Source organism: Puccinia triticina, chromosome 12A, assembly GCF_026914185.1.
Source record: "Puccinia triticina chromosome 12A, complete sequence".
In the NCBI taxonomy this organism is placed as follows: domain Eukaryota; kingdom Fungi; phylum Basidiomycota; class Pucciniomycetes; order Pucciniales; family Pucciniaceae; genus Puccinia; species Puccinia triticina.
The window spans coordinates 615,425-637,174 of NC_070569.1; the positions used below are offsets into that span (position 1 = coordinate 615,425).

Sequence of the window (21,750 nt, forward strand, 5' to 3'; positions counted from 1 at the left end):
TATCGGCATGGACTTTATAACCAAATTACCGGTTTCCCGTTCTTTTGACTCTATACTGGTAGTTATAGATTTACTAAGCAAATCAACCCATTTTATCCCTTGTCGCAAATCGATGACTTCAAAGGAATTGGCAAAGTTATTTCGACTAGAAATTTTTCGTTTGCACGGTCTTCCAGATAGGATAATATCGGATAGAGGTACCACTTTCACTAGTGAATTTTGGCAGTCATTCATGAAGTTGTTAAATATTAAAGCAGCAACTTCGACCGCTTATCATCCCCAGAATGACGGTCAAACAGAAAGGATGAATCAAATATTAGAAGATTATTTGAGACATTTTGTCGGTTACAACCAAGCGGATTGGTCTGATAAGTTGGATATGGCTGAATTTTCTATTAACAATCTTCACTCTTCGTCTTCAGGTGTCTCTCCATTTTTTTTGTGCATGGGTTTCATCCTTGCTTCAATACGCTCACTGGTTTTTCTGGAAGGTCTGCAGCTAATTCGGTGGTGCAGGATTTACAGCAAATTCAAGACCAAGCCTTATCATCCTTACACAAAGCAAAGCAGAAGCAAGCGTTATATTATAATAAGAAACGACGGGAGGTCACCCCGTATGAAAAGGGTGATTTGGTTTTGTTGTCTAGACGCTTCATCCAAACTAGACGCTCAAATTCCAAGCTTGATTACCGTCATCTCGGACCCTTCCGAGTAATTGAGAGGGTAGGGGAAGGAGCAGTTCGTTTAGATATCAAGGAGCATTATCCTAAACTCCACCCGGTCTTTAATCTTTCTCTCATTACTCCTTATAAAGAACCCACTAACAATCCACTTCGAACGGAAGCGTTGAATCCAGCGGTATACTCAGTACCAATCAAGGATATCCGATGGGACTTGTTCTGTAGGAATACCAGACCAGACCACCCGCAGCTCCCGTCAGGGAAGACAGCGCGGTTAAACCCAGACTACGCGCAGCAACCGCAAAGGAAGCTCGCGCGGTTAACCAAAGCCCCAAACCCAGCTGCGCAAACAGTCCAGACCCAGACCTAACCCAATCTCAAGCTGACAAGCCCCGCTTGATCTCTTGCAGATACAGAAACCATAACGGCAACCGCACCGGGGAAAGGAAGATCAAACTCAGCCACCGAGTACGTGATAGAGGAGAGATAGAGTTAGAGTTCAGACAAAGCTGACCGACCTCTTTCTTGTAGATCCCTCGTAGACCGTCTCGGCAAACAGACATCAGCCACCCTACTCAATAGGATCACGGCCAGCTCCGCAACCAGTGAGTAGCCCGATACTTGAGATCAGGGAGAGATCAGATAGCTGACTTGAATCAAACTATGTTCGACAAGTAGATCAAAAAGCCGCGCACCCGTACGGAAAGGATAAGACCAAGTTATTTGAATAACTGGCTCCTGCGTCGGTAAGCTTGGAAACCACACCCAGAACAGAAACAGACAGTGAGAGAAGTAAGAACAGAAACGGACAGTGAGAGAAGTAGCTGACAAAGGTGCAATATATAGACCCGCCTTCAAACAGCCATACCTCTCATCTCAGCTCAAACTCAGACAAAGCAACACAGAAGAATTATCCTTAAAAGCTAAGCACCCACTCGTGCTGCTTTCAGGTAAATTCATCATTCAGATCTTTTCTCTTATCTTAATAAAATTATGTATATACAATCATTTATTAAGATAAGGAAAAACACTTTCAGTTGCTCCAATCTTTTCATGTTCTTGGAAGTATTAGATCATCGGACACTGCGAAAGGGGATGGAAGAATATTTAATCCGTTGGAAGGATGCAACCCCCGCGTTAGATCAATGGCTTTCGCTGTCTCAAATTCCTCGTTTCCTTCATTCACATCTTTTGAATTTCCATCAGTCTACTCAATCGCCTATTCCATTATTATTGACGGGTATAAGGTAAAGTATATTTGTGAAAATCATAATTATGTTTCATTACGCAATAGGTTTTACTAAGCTTGTCCAACTTAGATACGCGTAAATAAGCTTAAAGGAACACGTAACCTTACTCATCAACGCATTTTAATTTACAGATAGCTGACGTGCAACAACTCGGAGTTTTGACAGGACTTAAGGATCAAGAAGAGGAAATACAAAGCTTGTATCTCCGCGATTTATACATTGATTAGCGGAAAAGCCGAAGAGAAGCGCAAGAGCATTTTGTAACATAAATAGTTTCTCCAGTTGTATTTCTCCTTTCCTCATTGTAATATTTTTGTTCTTTTCTAAGCATTATCCTAAGAGTGCAAACCCAAATCATAGTCCGTCTTACAATCATCAGAAATCATCAGAACTCTCTTTAAAAATCTGAATTTGATATAAGTGCCTGTTGTTGTCATTAGCTCGTCTGTCAACATTTGTGAGAACCCCTCTCTTTGGCCTGTCCAATTTATTTCTGTATAACTCTAGTCATTACAAGTTAGAAGAAACTTCAACGATAACGTGCTTTTTTTAGTTACGTTAACGTTACTTTGCGTTATCTATAACGTAACCTCCCATTGTTGGTACTATAGATTGCATCAGAGTCAAATCCTTTTTTTCTATTCCAACCTTCCAGATTCATGCTACTTCAACTGCCTTTACCACTTGCTAAATAATAAAAATGTATCCATCTTTTTGCTTCAAGATGAACCTTCCGTTGCTGGGGCTGTGCATTTTGCATATATGCATCGTCCAGTCCACTGCGGCCAGTCGCAGGCACATCGACAGGCCCACCAATCACAGCCCACCCAGAACGAAGCCACGCCGCCAGCATGGCCATCCTCAGCCGATTCGGAAGCAAACAGCTCGTCAGATCCTACGCAAACATCTCATCCAAGCACTACCCATCCATCACACCGCCCTACCACCGATTGATCAACAGACTCCGGGATGGCCGGGAACAACTGATACCCCCAGGACAGCGGGACAGACTGACGCTTGCCGAGAAGATATTTATCAGTCACTTGGACGACAGCCATTTTGATGGACAGAGTAGTCACTTAACAAGAGGAACCTCATTTGTCAAACTCAAGCCAGACCGGGTAGCGATGCAAGGTACCGTGTTACATGTTGAATGTGAAAAAATGACACTGAAGTCTCGGGACTGACGAGTGCTTTTCAATCGGAAGATGCTTCTGCTCAGATGGCCTTATTACAATTTGCAACCTGTGAGATGCGCTCGACAGCGGTGCCGACGTCGATCCATTGCGACCATCTCATCGCGGCCTCGGAGGGGGCATCAAATGACCTCCAACGTGGAATCGACAGCTCCAAGGAAGTCTTCGATTTCTTGAGGAGTGCTAGTGAGAAGTACGGGATCGAGTTCTGGAAGCCTGGAAGTGGAATCATCCATCAAATCGTCCTTGAAAGTCAGCGGCGCTTGCGCTTAATCAGACATCTCCTTTTTGTTTGAAGACATCAAGACTGATTTGACTATTCTGTTAGGATAGACTATGCCGCCCCAGGACTCTTTATGCTCGGGACTGACTCTCACACTCCCAATGCGGGTGGATTGGGAGCTATTGCCATCGGCGTTGGTGGGGCGGATGCAGTCGATGCCATGACGGATACACCTTGGGAGACCAGGTTTCCAAAAGTGATCGGAGTCGAATTGAAGGGAAAGATGAATCCCTGGACTAGTCCTAAAGACTTGATATTACACATTCTCGGTAAACTCACCGTCCGTGGAGGTACTGGCTTTGTTATTGAATACCATGGGGACGGGGTCCATCATCAATCAGCAACAGGCTTGTAAGCACTTTGTTCTGTCTTTGTCCATCCTTGTCTCTTTTACCCCTTAGAAATTAAACCTGGCTTCTCTTCTCAGGGCAACGATATGTAATATGGGCGCTGAGATGGGCGCAACGACCTCCCTGTTCCCATACACGAAACAAATGAAATCTTACCTTCAAGCTACCAATCGGTCCCCGGTTGCAGACGCCGCAGATGAAGCCAATGCACAAGGTTTCTTGTCCGCAGACCCCAATTGTGAATACGACCAACACCTGTCCATCGATCTCGCCGAGCTGGAGCCTCACATCAATGGCCCACACACACCTGACCTGGCCACTCCCTTGAGCAAATTCAAGGCTTTCATCGAAAATAATAACTGGGACGATAGAGCAAGCGCTTGCCTGATTGGAAGTTGCACCAACAGTCAGCCCTTTGTTTCTTATACACCTCAAGCTGATTGTATTACAGGAAAACACTGAAGCAGAATCAAGAACCAACTTTGTTTCAGGCAGTTATGAAGACATGGCCAGGGTCTCGAGCATTGCTAAGCAAGCCCTCGATAAGGGCCTGAAGACTCAGACCAAATTCATGATCACACCTGGCTCCGAACAGATCAACTCGACCATTGCTCGGGACGGAATCAAGCAAACTCTAGAGTCTGTCGGTGGAATCGTCCTGGCCAATGCTTGTGGACCTTGTATCGGTCAATGGGAGCGTAAAGAAGAAAAAGATCAGGAGAATGGTCTGCTCCAGCTTTCCTTCCTTCCCTTCACTAAACATCATACTTATATTTTCTTTTCCATCTCCTCAGCTATTCTGACGTCTTTTAATCGTAACTTCAAAGCGAGGAATGATGGGAATAGGAAAACCATGAACTTCTTGGCTTCGCCTGAACTTGTCACTGCTATGGTTGGTTAGCACTGTCACTTTTTTCCTCGAACCGCAATCAAGTGGGTTTTTTGACCGGGACTCAAATTATTTACTACCGTCTTCTCGTGATAGGCATTTTCCGGAAAACTATCATTCAACCCAATCACGGATACATTGACCGATTCAAATGGAAAACCGTTCAAGTTTGATCCACCTCACGGGGATCGTCTGCCAGCCCAAGGATTCGACCAAGGAAATCTATCCTACATACCCGAGCCTGTTCCCAGCCCTCGGCCGGAAGCTCAGATCAGTATCGATCCACAATCCTCCAGGCTCGAGATCCTCAAACCGTTTGAGCCCCATTGGACTGACCTCCAACAGCCGCTAGAGTTCAACAATTTGAAATGTCTGATCAGGATTCAAGGCAAATGTACGACGGATGAAATCTCTGCCGCTGGGAAATGGCTCAAATTCAAAGGACATCTCTCTAACATCAGGTGCCTTATCCATCGTTTGTTTCAAGAAGACTGTCACTTACCGTCTTGTGCTTTTCTTTAGTGAGAATACCTTAATCGGTGCTAAGAATGATGAAAATGGCAAAATCAATTGCGCTTTGGATTCGGTGGATGGTCAAATGGTCGAAGGATCGATCCCTAATGTGGCCAAGCGATGGAAATCTATTGGCCAACCATGGATGATTGTTGCAGACGTGAGTCACTGCTGATGATTAGTTTGTTTTTTTACCACACATTGATGGCTTCCGTATCCCGACTCGAAAATCGACGGTTCCGTATTGTCATCTAGTATAACTATGGAGAAGGATCGGCAAGAGAACATGCGAGTATGCAGCCGCGCTTCCTAGGCGGCAAGCTAATCCTAGCCAAATCGTTTGCAAGGATCCATTTAGTGAACCTGATCAAGCAAGGCATCCTCGGCCTTACCTTCAAGCATCCAGAGCAAGACTATCCGAAGATCTCGGCTGGCGACCGGATCTCTACTAAAGGCCTCGACCGAGTCTTGAACGGGAGCCTCGAAGAGCAGGTCTCTCTTATCATCACCAAACCCAACGGCTCCCAGCTCGAAATCGAAACCGTTCATGGCCTTAGCTCCCAAACCGCTCAGTTCATTAAAGCCGGTAGCGCGCTCAATCTTATTCGTCAACTCAAAGGAAAGTAACCATCTTCACCTTCCCGGCCTTTTTTTGAAAAGAGAGAAAACTTTTTTTTGCTCGTTCTGTCATGATGATCCCTCTCATCGCCACACCTGCACGTTCGTCGTCCCTCTCCTTCTCTTGATTGCCCTACGCATACATACCCCCTCCCTCCCCTTCTCTCTGTTCTTTTCTGCCTTCCTCTTCTGTGGAATCAAGAAAAATAAAAAAAAGTACAAACAAAGTGGCTGGTGTTGATTGAGCTGGTGGGTGAGAAGAATGGATGACTTCCCATCCAATGGTGGTGCTAGGGAAATGGTGACTTATAGCTTGAAAGATTTCAAAGAACTAAGGCCATGTTTGTCAGGGCGATGGATGAAGTGCCCTGACCTTTACAGCCATTCCCAAAAAGCAGTCAGAGGAGAACGCTGCTTTGGATGCAACAGAGGTTGCTGGGATACTCAAAATCGTTCAAGCAAGTTGAGCAAGGGTTGGAAACCACATTGAATTTAAGTCCCACCATTTGAGTATGTCAAATTGGGTTCCCTTTGAGATTGAGATGTTTGCCTCTTGAAGGTAAAGATCAAGCTCTCTGGTTGGGGCCCCAGTCAAGGCAACACCTTTGGTCTTAGCAAGATGCTGTTGGAAGGCCAAGTTGTCTTCATCTTCATAGAGATGGCCCCTGTGAACCCGGGTACCTGTCCAGATGCGGGTACCCGCCAGCTTTTTTGCCAAAAGTTTGACACCCGCACCGCCTGGGGCAGTCAGGGTGGTTGCCTGCAGGTACCGGCGGGTACCTGCCCCTCAAAATCAACTGGAAGGATTCCTTCCAGTCAAAGAGGTTACAAAACCTCTTTGACCGGAGGGATTCCTTCTGGTCAAAGGGGTTCTGCAACCTCTTTGACTGGAAGGAATCCTTCCGCTTGAAGAGGTTTTGTAACCTCTTCGACTGGAAGGCCATTGAAGAGGTTACAAAACCTCTTTGACCGGAAGGATTCCCTTCCAGTCAAAGAGGTTTTGTACTTTCTGGTCAAAGGGGTTCTGTAGCCTCTTTGACTGGAAGGAATACTTCCACTCAAAGAATTTTTGTAACCTCTTCAACTGGAAGGCCTTTGAAGAGGTTACAAAACCTCTTTGACTGGAAAGGCCTTCCAGTCAAAGAGGTTCTGTAACCCCTTTGACCGGTGTAGGACTCCAGGGATGGATGGGTAATCAAAGTTCCTTTGAGGGGGAAATAAATTGTATGATAGGTTGAAAGGCTATTACAATCTACGGTGGTTTGAAAGACCTGCCCCTCTAATAGTACTATGCAAATAACCAAGAGTCTTGTAATCAATATTTAAGAAAATGTGGCAGATTCCAAGATAGCTCTTACTTTTATATAGTAATCTCTATCAGACCTAAATATCTAATTCAATGTGTTTTCAGACCGGTTATAACTAAGGATAATGTGGTTTGTTATGGTGAAGTTCCTCTACTGTTGTTGATGTTATAATTTGTACTACTACTTCTACTTCTACTACTACTACTAATATGCTAATAAGGAGAATAGGTTGTTGGTTGGTTTGTTGTTGGTTTGTTGGTTGGTTGTTGATTCTACTACTGTACTAACACTCTACTGACTGACTGACTCTACGCTACTCAAGACTACTACTGCTAAACTACCATATGTGACCAGACCTCTATAGGTTGATGATCCCCCCCAAAAGAGAAATTATGGGGGGGAGAAGAGCTCCTTTTATATTGAAGAGTGAGGGATTTTAGCTCCAGGGGAATGTGTTTGAGGGAATTTAGCTGCAGGGGATCTCAGTTGCACAGCATATGTACACCTGTACCGCACAGCCACACAAACAATGAGGGAATTGTGCTGCAGTGACACTATTTGTACACCTTATCTGCCTGCATATATTGCACTGCCTGATGTCATGCGTTGCTATGTACCCAAGCCACCTTCCATATCCTTCAGAATGTGTTGCTATGTAACCAAGCCACCTTCCATGCACTCTGCACCCAACTAGAATACTCCTCCTTTCCAGGATTTGGGGGTCAAAGCCTCTCTCTGATCCTCCTTCCTTCCTCCTCCCTTGTCCTTTTATCCACGTTGCGTATTTGCCTGTCCAATCCTCTGTGGCTACCAAAGGGTGTATGTATGTAAATGTTGTAGCTGTTGTGTAAGATTATATCCTCCTCTTGTAATGGGTTCCACCTGTATGTAAATTTACTATCATAATACCTTTTCCTATGTCCTTTTGGCATTGCAACAGGCACAGAACACCACACCGGAAGGATTACCTTCCAGTCTAGAGATGGCCATTGGCACCCACCACTCTTTAGCAGGTAGCTATCTGCCCCTACAGGCAACCATGGCGGGTGCAAAGCTACATGTTTAACTTTTTACCAAAATTGAACACCCCAAGCCTGCTGGCTGGCACTTACCAGGGCATAAAGGACCTGCTGAAGAGTGGCAGGTACCCGCCAGCGGGTGCCAATGGCCATCTCTATTCCAGTCAAAGAGGTTACAGACCTTCCAGTCAAAGAGGTTCTGTAACCCCTTGAAGGAAGGCCTTCCAATTGTTGTGGCAGCCGCCACCTGCCCAAAAAAGAGCAGGTACCTGCTAGAATACCCAGGTACCCGCTTGATTTCTCCCAGAAATCCAGCATCTGTACACGCTGGCGGGTAACCGCCAGCGGATAGCAGGTGCCCGCAACGGGTTCTTTGGGGCCATCTCTACATCTTCATTATGCTTCTGGAGCAACTCCTGAGTTTCAGATTCCTGGATCACTCACATCCCCACGGTGAACCAGGTCTCAATGGGTACCCATGGGCAAGGCTGAAATGCTGCGCTGCGCTACAAAAAAGCGGTCTTTTAGCGCAGCGCAGCGGGGAACCTCTGCGCGGTCAGCCAAAAAAGCGGTAGCGCAGCGCCAGTCCTGCTGCGCTACCGCTGAAAATAGCGGGGCCCCGCTTTTTTCCCGACCCAAAAAGCGGTAGCGCAGCGGGCGGGGCCACTCCTTTCAGCGCAGCGCAGTGGCCACCAAAACAGCTGCGGTTTTTTGGCTGGCAGCAGGGGAGCGCTACGCGGCCAGCTCAAAAAGCGGTAGCGCAGCAATGGTTCCGCTGCGCTACCGCTGAAAGTAGCCGGTCCCTGCTTCTTGCCAGACCCAAAAAGCGGTAGCGCAGCGGGCAGGGCCTCTACTTTCAGCGCAGCGCAGCGGCCACCAAAACCACTGCGCTGCGCTTTCACCCTTGCCATGGGCCAACACGTCCCCAAAAACCCGTGACCCAACCCACAAAGGGCCACCCAGTGGGCCAACCCATCCGGGTCAAAAATGTGCATCCGGCTGACCCAACCCACACTCACCCCTACTTCTAGCTGCTGGATAAAAGGCATGATCTGTCTGATGGAAGTTTCCAAGCACTGAGGAAAAGTAGCCATATATATAGGGAGTGAGATTTGCAGTACAATACTGTAAGAAATATGTTTGAATGGTGCTGAAACACTGCTTTTTGCTTGCATCAGCTTTAAGGATTCTCAGAAGGTGAGCTTATTTGACCCCAGCTGCAGCTCATGGGATGGGGCCCAATGGGGACATGCTTACCACTAATTTGAAGAGGAGATGAAGGCCTTTTGACAGTTCAAGGGGCGGGCAAAAGTAGGGGATTGGGGGAAAAAAGTGAAGCTTGGGAAGCCCCAACCCCCTTTGGATCAAAGCTCCCAATCATACCAACAATTATCAAGGCAATAATTTCTTTCTCAGGAGCTGTAAAGAGAAAAAAAAAATCATGCATCATTTTTCAGTTTTCCATTACCAATATTCATCCTTCCAAAATCCCTGTCCATCCCCCCTGATAACTCCTGTATTTGTTTAAAAAATTATCCAACAAACAAAAAAAATGCTGAATTGTTTATCAATTTTTTGACTGGTTGTTGTTTGATCTTCCATATCAGCCCCCTTAGCCCATCTGGGGAAAAAAATGGAGCTCCAAGAGTCATCTTTGGGCCTCCAAACCATCAAAATGGGATTACAAAAATTATAGCACACCCACTGTCCATAGTAGAATTATCTGTCTAAGAGCAACTTTACCGGTTGAGCTAAGATCACACAAGTTGTGAATAAAAGCTAACTGAGTAATGCTAGCTAAAGTAACAAGAGTGAAATAAATTTTACAAATTTATATCTGTGTGCATCTCAAAGGCAGTTAGCTTGTGAGCTAACTGTTGCTAAATTTACAAGCAGTTAGCTGGATTCAGAGCTTCCAGCTAGTTTAGCTTGGTCTAAGCCCAGCCCCTAGCTTATAAACTAAGCCTCTCAAATAGAGGCACTGTGGGTCCCCGCCCAGAGGCCTCTCCGCAGGAGAGGCTTATGAATAGCGGTGTTGGCGTCATAGGGAGAGGCGCCAAAGTGCGCACAACCAGGGACCCAAAAATCTTGCAAATGGTGGTCAGCGCGCACCTGAATTACCCAATACTGTGTGAAAGGAAACTGAACCTTGATTGAAGATGATGGCCCAATTTATGCTTCAAATCCTTAATTATGGCAATCTGTTACAATTACTAGCACTTAGAACAAAAAAACAATTTACCCAATTCTTTATCTGAAAACATGGAGAATTTCTCACTCTGGAGGAAATCAAAGAATCTCACACTGGGGTTTTCACCAAATAGTAACTGATGCAGGTAGTTGCTTCAATTGGGGATGCTTTTGTAGATGCTACATACCTTTGAGGAAAACCCGCATCAAACATCTGACAAATTTACCAAACTTGAAAGTGGAGGAATTCCTGTCAATCTGGCAATTCAGACCTGAGCCAACAAATTTTGGATTTGACAGGGAAATCAAGGCTTTGGGACTCTAGATCACTTCTGGGAGGCTCCCAGATTGTGACAGGAGTTCCCCCAGCATCTGAGAAAACCTTCTGACTCCAACTGGTAGTGGTAACCAACGGAACTTTGGGTCTGATCCTAATCCATTCCCCTCTTTTTTTTCTTGTAATTACTTGATTTGTTTCCCACATAAGATAATGAATTTCCCCATATAAGATTGTCAAATATTTACTGGATGAATTCTTTTCAAGATCTAAAACCACTGGTTGACTGCCCGTTGAGATCTGAGGACCTCACAGAACTGATCTGGGGCCCCAAAAGCTATATTTACCTGCAAAAATCTAGACTTTTTGGGGCTCAATCCTTAACTGCAAGTGTCCCAGATGTGATGGGAAGTCACCCACTGTAGGAACAGAACTGCAGCCTATGGGACTGCATTTCCCCCAACAAAAAATTAAAGTTTTGGGGATCCAAATCAAGTTCTGCAGGGGCTGCAGATTTGATGGTAACTCCTCCTCTGTGACACAAGAGAACTCAAAATAGGCAGTGCCAAGCTTGCCAGGGACCAGCCAAAGGTGCCATGTTTTGGCTGCTTGGCAGGGGCCCCTTGGTGTGTACCTTGCTAAAAGGAGGCACCAAAAAACCTAATTATGAATTATTTCTGCAGGCTTGCAGATAAAGGAAGGATTTTCAATCCCAAAAACACAAAAACAAAAGTTGAAAATAAACAACATATGTAAACGTATGTACAAAGAAATCTGAATCAACTGTTTTCTTGGCAGTGCCAATGGGCACCCTCACCTAAAATTTTGAGGCCAAATATTTCACACTGATTCACTGCAAGAAAAACTGCTTGCAGTTGAGATGCAGCAAGCTTGAATCAAGCCTCAGCTCAAGCTGGAGTCAAGCATCCAAATTCCATGCTGGTGCAACTTGAGTGTATACCTTGTCCAGAATCCCAATTCTGAACATTCTTTAGTGATCATGCAATAGGCTGAGGCAAATTTTCAAACTTGAAAATGAGCATTCCCCTGAGCACCCTTTTATTTTATTTTATTAAACACTCCATGTGCCATTGAATCCAGCCAAAATAACATAAACAGGGTGTGTACACATGAAAGGGATGTGTACATAAGAAATGAATATGTAAGCATGAAAGGGGAATGTGAGAAGGTGTATTAACACATAAAAGGAATATTTACATGATGAAAGGGGCATGTATGCATGAAAGGGGTTTGCATGCATGAAAAGGGTTTGTATGTATGAAAGGAGTATGGGTATTTGCACATGAAAGGGATATTTAAACATCAAAGGGGTATGCAAACCTGAATGATGAAAGGGGTATTGAAAGGGATGTAGCACATGAAAGGGATACCTGCACATGAAAGGGGTATGTGCACATAAAGGGGTATGGACACATGATGAAAGGGGTGAATGCATAAAAAGGGATATGTGCACATGAAAGGGGTATGTGCACATGAAAGGGGAATTTGCACAGGTATAAACTCAGTATTTTGGAGCCTGTACTCAGTTTTTGGAGCTTAGACTAACTCTTGCATAAATTATGCAATTTGCATGTAATCAACCAGTGCTTGACTCTTGCATGAGGCACAGCTTGCCTTGAGCTCTTGCATCTCAACTGCAAGCAGTTTCTAGAGTTTTTCTTGCAGTGATTGAAGGAATCTGTTTTGAAGTTCAAAGGAATCCTGAAGGATATTCAATTGCTCTGAAGATCCATTTTTGGATTTTCTGATAATATGCAAGGTTGATTATCCTATCTGCAACAAAATTTAAAAATTTAGTGGCTAAATGTGTAGGATCTGCAAATATCTGTGGGTTTGTAAGTCCAAGATCCACATGCATGATGTTCTTAGATCCTTGGTTTACTTTTCTTCACTTTTTTATTATACCTAGAAAAATTAGTCAAGGAGAAATGTTGGGATTGAAAAGCTGAGACCAGCACCATGTGAAAGCTGGGGTCCAGAATTATCTCTTGGAGGTCTGAGGGGGTGGCTAGCTGATACATAGGGTGCATACCATACCTGTTGTAAAACTGATTCTTGCCTGAGTTTCAACTTCTTTTTGCAAGAATCTATTTTGAATCACCATTTGCCATTTCTTTCTTACCCAAATTTTTGACCTTGTGCACAAGTTAGAGAATGTTGACTAGTACCCAGCACCGCTTGGCAGGTACTCCCTGCACCCACCAGGTGGTTCCAGGTGCCCTTTTTTGGCAAAAAGCAGTGCTGTACCAGGGTACTGCCCCCAAGTACCACCTGAACTGGTGGGGGAAACCGGTATCCCCGGACCAGGGCCATTGAAACCAGCCAGCAACATACACAGTCCCTTGATTGCCAGTCATTTGGCCATTGAGAGCAGCTTGGGTGGCTTTCACAGCTACAGGACATCAAGGGAGCTGTGTGTATACTCCTTCCAACTTTTGGTGGCACTGCAGGGTTATCTTCTTGGACTGGCAGCTCTGACAATTCCTCAGACTGCCACTACAGACAAAAGGCTTCTGCCTCCAGGTTGGAAACTCCTGATGCAAGATCAGGAGATTCTTGCATTTGGGGGTGTTCAAAGTAGAGCCCCCAGGTTGGTGTTTTTGGCAGTGATTTTTTTTTCCTGGAAATCAGACCTGATTGAGGTCCTGTGCAACCTGATTTCAACTTTGAAACCCCCTAGTGAAGCTTTACAGGCCTGTGGCTGAAATTCAGAAATCATTTTCAGCCACACAAGCCCACAAGATTTTCTAACATGGCTGCTAGCTTAACAAAGCCACTCAAACAGAGGTGCTGGGGACCTGCCCAGAGAGCTCTCTGTAGGAGAGGCTTACTTGCTCTCCCTCAATTTTGGCACAAGTAGAAGGGATATTCAGTGCAAAAAATAAAAATACAGCCCTATAAATTGTAATAAACATAATAAAATAAAACTGCATAGACAGTCTTGCAGCCTTGATAAATGTGCAAATTTTGACACCTGTTCCAGCCTCTCAATCCAAAGACTGAAATCCCTATGGCAAAAGTGTCCAGGAATCTAGGTCAAGGCAGCAAAAAAAAATTCCAAACCATGTCTTAAGTTTGGAAGATCCATGTGTGGATCCACATTTGGCCAGAGGGATGTGGATCCGCATTTGACCAGAGGGAAGCGCAGTGGTGATCTTAGCTTATGTACATACAATGGAGGACTTCCTGTTGATCTGGAAAGTCAGATCTGAGCAACCAGATATCAAATTTTGCCGGGAAATCTGGGTCCCCAAAGATCCCCGAAGTGATCCAGAGTTCCAGATTCCAGATTCCCCTGCAAAATCTGAAATTCCAGATCTGTTCAAAAGTGACAGGAAGTCATCCAATGAGTCAATTGACATACAACCTGGAAAGCATGCAGATTTTTTTGGTCCACAGGATCTACAAGCAATACAGCCTTGTGAATCCTTGTGCAGATCCATTTCTTGAGAAGTCACTTTTCAAAACTTTATTGAACATACATTGATGGTGATACAAACATTCTGAGGAGATTACAAAGGGTCAGAAAGCTGTGGCTCAGACCTTTGGAGGTGCTGGGGGTGGAGCTATTAAAAAAGTTAAAATTCTTTACAGCCATTTGGTACTTTCTGCTCCGCTATGAAATTGGGGATAATATGCAAGTCCCTCCCTGTAGGAGGGGCTGCATTGCAGCCAGCCACAGCAAGCCTCCCACCAGTGGGACTTGTGTCAAGTTAGACATGGCTGTACTTGCCTCTAAAGTGGGATGTCTGTCCCTACAAGATTGAGCAAATGGCACAGAAGATGTCCCACTTGCTTACAGCAATGGCAGAAAAGCTTGCTGATTTGTGTGGCTGAAAATGATTTTTGAATTTCAGCCACAGGCCTGTACAGCTTCACTGTAAGGCATTCAAAACCCCTTTGGACGGCTGGGTCTGCTTGAGGAGGGTGCTGGGCTGGCCATGGGGGCAGGGGGGTTGTGCAGCAAAGCCCCAGATTGACATAAAATCACTCCAGGATTCCTATGGTGCAACCCTTGAGGCCACAAAGTTAAACACAAAGAAACTGAAGTTTTTCTTCTGATGGCACTCCTGACATACAGGAGCCATACAGGCTTTGAGGCTGAAATCAGCAGCCCAAAAGTTGGGCCTACCCTAACTTGACACAAGTCCCCCCTGGTGGGAGGCTCGCTGTGGCTGGCCGCGAAGCGGCCCCTCCCGCAGGGAGGGACTTGTGCACAAAGTCAAAATTTTGGCTGAGAAAGAAATCATGAATGGCTGGAGGAAAAATACTTAGCATCACCCAGCCTCCCCCTCAGCTCCTGTGGACCTGCCCCAGAGCCAAATTACACTTCTCAATCTCAGCTTTCAAATGGCGCTGGTCTCATCTCCTCAATCCTTATCATTTTTTCTGTACTAATGTTTTAAAAATAAAAAAACACAAAGAAATGTAAACCAAGGAATTACAACCATCATGCCTTGTGGATATTGGATTCACAAGCCTGCAGATATCTGCAGATCCTACACCTGTAGCCACCCAGTTGTTGCAGATAGGATATTCAATTGTGCATATTATCAGAAAATCCAAAATTGGATCTTCAGTGCAATGGAATATCCTCCAGGATTCCTTTGACCTCCAAAATGGATTCCTTCAATCAGTTTTGGAGTTTATGCCTCAAAAACTTGGGGGAGGGTGCCCATCAGCACTGCCAAGAAAACTGTCTATTCAGTTTTTCTTGTGCATATTTTGGTGAATTTTAAATTTTGTTTTTGTGTTTTTAGGATTGAAAATCCTTCCTTTGTCTGCCAGCCTGCAGACATTATTCATAAGCCTCTCCTACGGAGAGCCCTCCGGGCGGGGTCCCCCGGACCCTCCGTTCGAGAGGCTTAGTTAAGCTAGGGCCTACCCAACCGCAAGCTTTTCTAGCATTGCTGTACCTCTTTCGGAGGTCACTACGCTCTGCCGAGGAGGGACTTGTGTTAAGTTCGGAAGGGGTGCACATAGCCCCCAAGTCCCAATGCAACAGGTGGTTTACCATTGCGCGACTCAAAACTCTTCAAATTCCCCCAGTCCTCTGGCAACGCGGGAGCCGTTGCTGGGGGAGACAGGCCTTATTAAACTCGGGGAGGGCACGAGGCTGATTCCTTCCGACCACCTACAATGCACACAAGGCATCTTTCTAGCCGCAGTCTCGAGAGTAGGTTGTTGTTTTGTTACGACTGGAGCACGGGGCACATGATGATGATTAAATTGCTTTAAAACACAAGAGCAGCACCCTTTGTCTTCTTGTCACCACCAAGTTCAAAGCTGTGGAGAAAAATCATGGTCAGCCATACATCAGCCAGAATCGTGCAGGAAGCTCTACAGTCTCAACGGTAGAGGATCGACGTACTGTTTGCATCGTTTCAAGGCAACCTGCTTTTTATATTTACATACTGTGCATTCCATTCGAAGAACGACCTTCTTGGTGGTCTGTTGGGAACAAGAATTCAATCAGACGAGGTAAGTAGTCTATATGCTAATTGCAGACGAACCTTTGCCTTCTTGTGGAACACAGGCTTGGTCTGTCCACCGTAACCGGATTGTTTTCGGTCGTAACGACGTTTACCCTATGAGTGATGGAGATACGATTGTCAGTGGGTCTATGAGGAAGATAAGGCAGTGGTACGGCGTCGGTGAAGGTAATGAGTGAATAATAGGCACCTGTGCAAAAAGCGAAGCCTTTCCTTTGGATACGATAAAGAGTGATAACAACTGCTCAGCCTGATTATGCTTCAACTGAATATGTGAAGGTTCACTAACCGGTCTGTAATATTAATCGATCCGGTGGATAGAGATGGGTTCTTGTTAGTTTGACTTGAAAAGGGATCTTCGGTTCTAGGATCACTAGCTTGCCTTGTATTGAGTGACTGATAAAAGAAATTTTCAAAACGAGTCAGTGAGTATTCCAGGGAGGTAGGACAGGCCAGAGGGTCAAGAATCGCATCGTTGCTTCAGCATGCAAGTAGTGAACAAAATGGTTTGGAGGTGAAAACTTGAGGATTGTAGCTGACCCTTGTGGGGGGTGTGCTTCTTGCATTGCTTCCCCTTGCAGTAGGTACGTCGGGTTTTGGGAATATTGACTTTCGATGACGAAGGGGTGGGCACAGAAATGCGTCAATTGATTGATTTCATGGGCATCCTGATAGGCTGGACGGGATACGCACCCATGGTGAAGTGGTTCAAGGAGCTGAGATGTCGTCGTCTTCGTGGGGTGCCGGGCCGTAGATCCGTCCTACCGGCTGGCTGCTGGTATCCAGTGTGAGTGGGAGGACCCGCGCGGTGCACAGTCTCATCAACTGCGCAGCACGCCCGACCGGCCGAGATGACACACATGGAGCCCCCCTCGAAGCCTGAAGGAGCCCCCAGGCGGGTGATCCACAACCGGCAGAGCCAGCCTGGCTCCCCCACCTACCCTACTTCGCGCCTGTCCTCATCCCATCCGCTGAAGGCCTGCCCCGGGGACCCAGGTAAGCCGGTGACTGCCGGACATCTCCATCGACCAAGCTGCATTCGAAAACCATCGCTTTCCTGAAATCCACTGCAGGCGCGCTCAAGCCTTCTCAGCGCTAAAAGTACGATTCTCTGTGCTCTCCCGCGGCCGAGACGACCATCGGAATTCCTCAACTTGGAGGACATTGTTGTCGGCGGAAAGCTGACATGAGGAGAACCAGCGGGCCTGCATCGACTCCTTCATCCCAATCTGCACCTCCGGTTCCCACACCACCTGTAGCTAGCCCTCGATCAAGATCACACACCCCTTCTCCATCAATGTTCGGCTCGAGTCAACCATCTTCTCGACACCTCCTTCTGTTCCACCTCAACCTTCCAACTCCACACGGCCACCTCCATTTCCTATCCTACATACCGCAGCTTTTGCGGAAACTCAAAATCAGTATCGATTCGCAATCATCCAGGCTAGAGATCCTCAAACCGTTTGAGACCCATTGGTGTGACCTCCAACAGCCGTTAGAGCTCAATGATCCTTTTCTCTAGGGATGATACCTTCATGGTTGCGATGAATGTGAAAAATATCGAAACTGACTGCGCTATGGATTTGGTCTGTGGTAAAATGGTCGAAGATATGATCCTTCATGTCCCCAAACGTTGGAAATCTACTGGCCAATCATGGATGATTGTTGCAGACGTACATGACGGCGAGTCACTGGTGGTGATTAGGCTTTTGTCTCGTAGCATTCTGCTTTCTTTTGTCTTCCTCCTTCCGTCTTGAATCAAGAAATCTTGGAAGTTTATAAAAGAAATGGCTGTCTATGGTTGAGCAAATGTGATAAGAATAAGCGATCAGACTAGCGCTACGCTGAGAGCAAAAAATTTACCAGTTATACAACTGCTGGTAGATTGTTGAATCCAAGTGCAAAATAACACTATGAAACTACTCCTGATATGAATGAGGGCTCAATGTCATTTCGTGAGATTCCGTTGAACCATGACCCGCGGTAAAAGAAAGTGTCCCAACAGTGGCTTGAACACTGGACCTTCAGATGACAATTGGGAACTAATGGCTGCACGATGCCTCGACTCCCAACATGCTTCAGTCTGACGCTCTCCCAACTGAGCTATTGAGACTCTTCGATGACGAAATGAAGATGGCGCGCTACATAGACCAATCGTTATAAATTGGTAGACAAAGGGAGTCGCCAAGATTGCCGCTTCTTTGATGTCCAAATCATTATCCGAAAGAAATATTCTTCGGGAGGTATTAATAGTGAGTTGAGTCAGACTCAAGGTCTGAATTGATGCGAAAAAATCTGATACAAATAGCACTTGCGCGTGCTAGAGCAGTCAGGTTGAACTCGAAGTTGGCAGGATGTCCTATCAACTCCCTATTAAGAAATCAAGTTTTGCTTGCGGATGGAAAACATAGCTTCAACTGTGAACCCTCGCACTCAAGTCACAACAGTGACCTCCAGGCGCGACTTCAGCAAGTTCGGTGCGAATCTTTACCCAGACTGCCCGGAAGGTGGGCCTGGGGCGACCTTAAACCAGAGCTGATCTAGAGAAATAATTCCTACGAATGGGGAGTAATTTGGCGTGATGTTGCATCGTCACCACAACATTGCAGGATTCCCCATTTATGAAGGGGCGTCGAATCCATAAGAGAGGTCTCGTGGATAAGGCTTTGTTGGATGATCCGAGTCGCTCCACCCCACACACTTGTTTCGCGCTCTCAGACTCTGGGTCCCCAATTTAAATGTTGGGCTGGCCTTACTTTCGACGATGAGGAGGCTGGAAGGGCTTCTTGAACCTGCCATCCTGATGCCCGCTCTCTCGAGGCTTGGTTGGCACACAGGGCCTAGCTTGGCTAGGCTGGATTCCCTGGCCGGCCCGTCCTAGAATTCAATGCTTTCTTTGGACTGGGTTCGGTCAGAGACAGGAGGGCCCTCTCACCAACGCTGGCCGGACGCTCGAAAGACAAATGGGGGGTGAAAATTGTGGGTATAAAGTCACCAGCTTTCAGCTCTCTTTCATCTCTCCATCCTCACCCAAATCTACACCCATTCATCTCTCAGAAGTAAAGTCACCATATATCCCATATTCCCCTATCAGTTTTTCCTCCAGTAGTATTTCCCCAGTATCAAAAGACCTTTTACTGTTTCACTTTGCAGCGCGTCTCATTATAAATCTTAAATAACGGAAAATATGTTAGCCATCCAGACCCTCAACCTGGTCGCTTTTGTTTCTGCTGTCTCAGCCTTCAACCTCCCGGTGACGATGGCCCCCTCAGCGACGGGTACCCAGCTACATTCTCGGCAGTTCAATCTAGGGCAATTCTTCCCCGGACAGCTCTCCGCCGGCGAACATTCGGCCGGGCAGTTCTCTGCCGGTACCTCACAGGCCTCTGCCGGCTGCGGCTTGGAAACCAACGTCTGGGGGCAAGTCTCGGCGACGACCACCTCCGGCTTTGCAAACCTCTGTCTGCAATGTCGGGTGAACGTCTTCGGCGTCGACATCGTCCAGTTCAACTTCTTTAGTGCTCTTGCAGCTAGTATCAGTGCCCATGGTGTCTCCGCCAGCCAACTATCCGTCTTACAAGGCGCCATTGAAGTGAGTTAGAATCCTGCTTTTTGATTTCATCTATCACCCAGTTATTGACATGTTTTACTGGCTTTTCTGGAAAACAGGGAGACCTCCTTAAACTCTCTGCCGGGGCAAAGACCAGTGCCAGCTGTACAGCAGCCTGTGCTGGCGACCAGCGTACGCTCCGTTGATCCCTACCTGCTCATAGTACAAAAGCATGCGCTAAAGTTATCTTTTGCACCGGATCTAGGATGTGATTCTTGCAGCTTTGTGAATGGGAGCTGCCGGATCAAGGCCGTCAACTACCTTACCCAAAATCATGCCGGCGCGCCTCTTGCACAAGCATTCCAGGGACTGTACTCGAATGGAGGCTCTGGATATTGTTCGATCTGCCGTTAGTCACGGCCACTTCTTATGCTTCTCTCTTCGAACTTCCAGAATCTCAAAATTTGTTCCATCGTTTGATAGCCGCCGACCGTAGTTGTTCCGGGCCGAAACCGAGCGCCCTGCCCCGAAGGAGCTTAGCTAAGAACTCATTGATCGACGAAAAGTGTCCCGCCGGTCTGTCAGCATGTCCCATCTTATCTGGCGTACCACTCAACCCTTCATCTGGCTTCGAGTGCCTCGACGTCCAGCAAGAAGCTAGCTCTTGTGGAGGCTGCGCCTCAACAGGACAGGGTGTTGATTGTACAGCAATCAAGGGTGTCTCATCATCCGGTTGCTCAGACGGCACTTGCAAGATTTGTAAGTATCCAGCTAGACTATGCTTCTACATCATATTCCACCTCATCATTAACTCTCTCTGCCTCGTCCCCCTCCTCAGACTCCTGTAAGGCTGGCTACCACTATTCACCCATCCATAGTATTTGCTACAAGAGTCACCGCTCGTCAAAGATGGCTTTATCTGCTCGCTAAGCAGCATCTCCTTCCTTGTACTTCAGTTTAGTTTCCTTTTGTTTTCCTCCTGGTGTATTGACTTTGTATAAAGTTCGATTTTCTGGAGCATAGTTGTAAACACCCAGTGCTCTCCAATCTGATCACTTATAAAGAAAAAAATTCACTCATCTTCCAAGTTTTAAATTTCATACTCAAATAGCCCATTCAAGCTAAAGATAGACAGTCTGCTGGACTGGAGCTGCTTGGTTGTACACAAGTGCAAAGTTCCCCTCATCAAGCAGTTGGCGTTAGGTTTACAGCTCTTGCACCTATCTCTATCTTCACTCATGGTTCTCAACGGGCTTTTCAAAACATCAATAAAATGCCCGTCCCAACTCATATATTTTATGGGTCTGGCCAGGTATATGGGTTATAACTCATGACAGGTTGCTGCCACTGGCACAACCCATGGCAAAATGACACTACCATACTGCTGTGCTAACTTATTTTTCTTTATCCATCTCTGTCATTACTGCTAGTGCCTGTATCATTATTGGCTAAAATTGCATGAAAACCTTAAAAATACCCACTTGATACAGAAATCAAGCCAAGTACACACATCAGCATTGAAGAAAATAAATAATCATCGATCCCTCATGGCCAGTGAGCAATTACAAACTTTCCGGAGAATTTTTGAGGAGATAATTGTTGTAAAGCCTTGAAATCTTAAACACTTGACGTGTGAGTTTGGTTGATGGGAAACAGGTTAAAGTCATCATTAATCACACCTCAGAAGCTTTCAGCCACTAAAACATTTTACACAGATAAAACTGATCATAATAATGACAAATGACTGTTTTATGTTTGACTAGACCAAAGCACAACCAAACTGGGGTTATGTAAGATTTAAAATACAGAACGAACATACAGTACATCATATCTTTGCCATTCATGTGGGATTTCTTTTCTATTTTTGATCTGATAAGTGCTACTAAATAAATATTGATGTATCAATGTAATAGCCTGGTTCACGTTGGCGACTTTGAACCTATTTTTATCTGATTTTATCATAAAATTTTGACAAATTTTTCAATCATCCGAAAAAGTGGTTTCAGAAGAATCTGGCCAACTTGAAAAAAATGATAAATTTTAATGATAAAATGGATAAAAATGGACTTAAAACTCCAATGTGAACCGGGCTAATTTACATATATGAACTTGGAG

The 21,750-nt window shown here is 45.7% G+C and overlaps 3 protein-coding genes across 3 annotated transcripts; 2 read left to right on the forward strand and 1 right to left on the reverse strand.

The window, feature by feature from the left end:
* Positions 1-2,781: 2,781 nt before the first annotated feature.
* Positions 2,782-5,788, forward strand: PtA15_12A54 (uncharacterized protein; the record flags this gene model as incomplete). Its single annotated transcript, XM_053162170.1, has 9 exons — positions 2,782-3,064; positions 3,139-3,378; positions 3,460-3,760; positions 3,837-4,165; positions 4,251-4,484; positions 4,554-4,651; positions 4,745-5,109; positions 5,171-5,321; positions 5,417-5,788. The coding sequence occupies 9 exons, from the start codon at positions 2,782-2,784 to the stop codon at positions 5,786-5,788; spliced, it is 2,373 nt and encodes a 790-aa protein (XP_053025624.1).
* Positions 5,789-15,827: 10,039 nt separating this feature from the next.
* Positions 15,828-16,651, reverse strand: PtA15_12A55 (uncharacterized protein; the record flags this gene model as incomplete). The annotated part of the gene is made up of 6 exons (XM_053162181.1): positions 15,828-15,879; positions 15,965-16,044; positions 16,107-16,181; positions 16,276-16,298; positions 16,375-16,481; positions 16,626-16,651. The coding sequence occupies 6 exons, from the start codon at positions 16,649-16,651 to the stop codon at positions 15,828-15,830; spliced, it is 363 nt and encodes a 120-aa protein (XP_053025625.1).
* A 2,621-nt stretch (positions 16,652-19,272) lies between these two features.
* Positions 19,273-20,565, forward strand: PtA15_12A56 (uncharacterized protein; the record flags this gene model as incomplete). Its single annotated transcript, XM_053162192.1, has 5 exons — positions 19,273-19,677; positions 19,755-19,827; positions 19,901-20,044; positions 20,119-20,394; positions 20,474-20,565. The coding sequence occupies 5 exons, from the start codon at positions 19,273-19,275 to the stop codon at positions 20,563-20,565; spliced, it is 990 nt and encodes a 329-aa protein (XP_053025626.1).
* Positions 20,566-21,750: the final 1,185 nt, after the last annotated feature.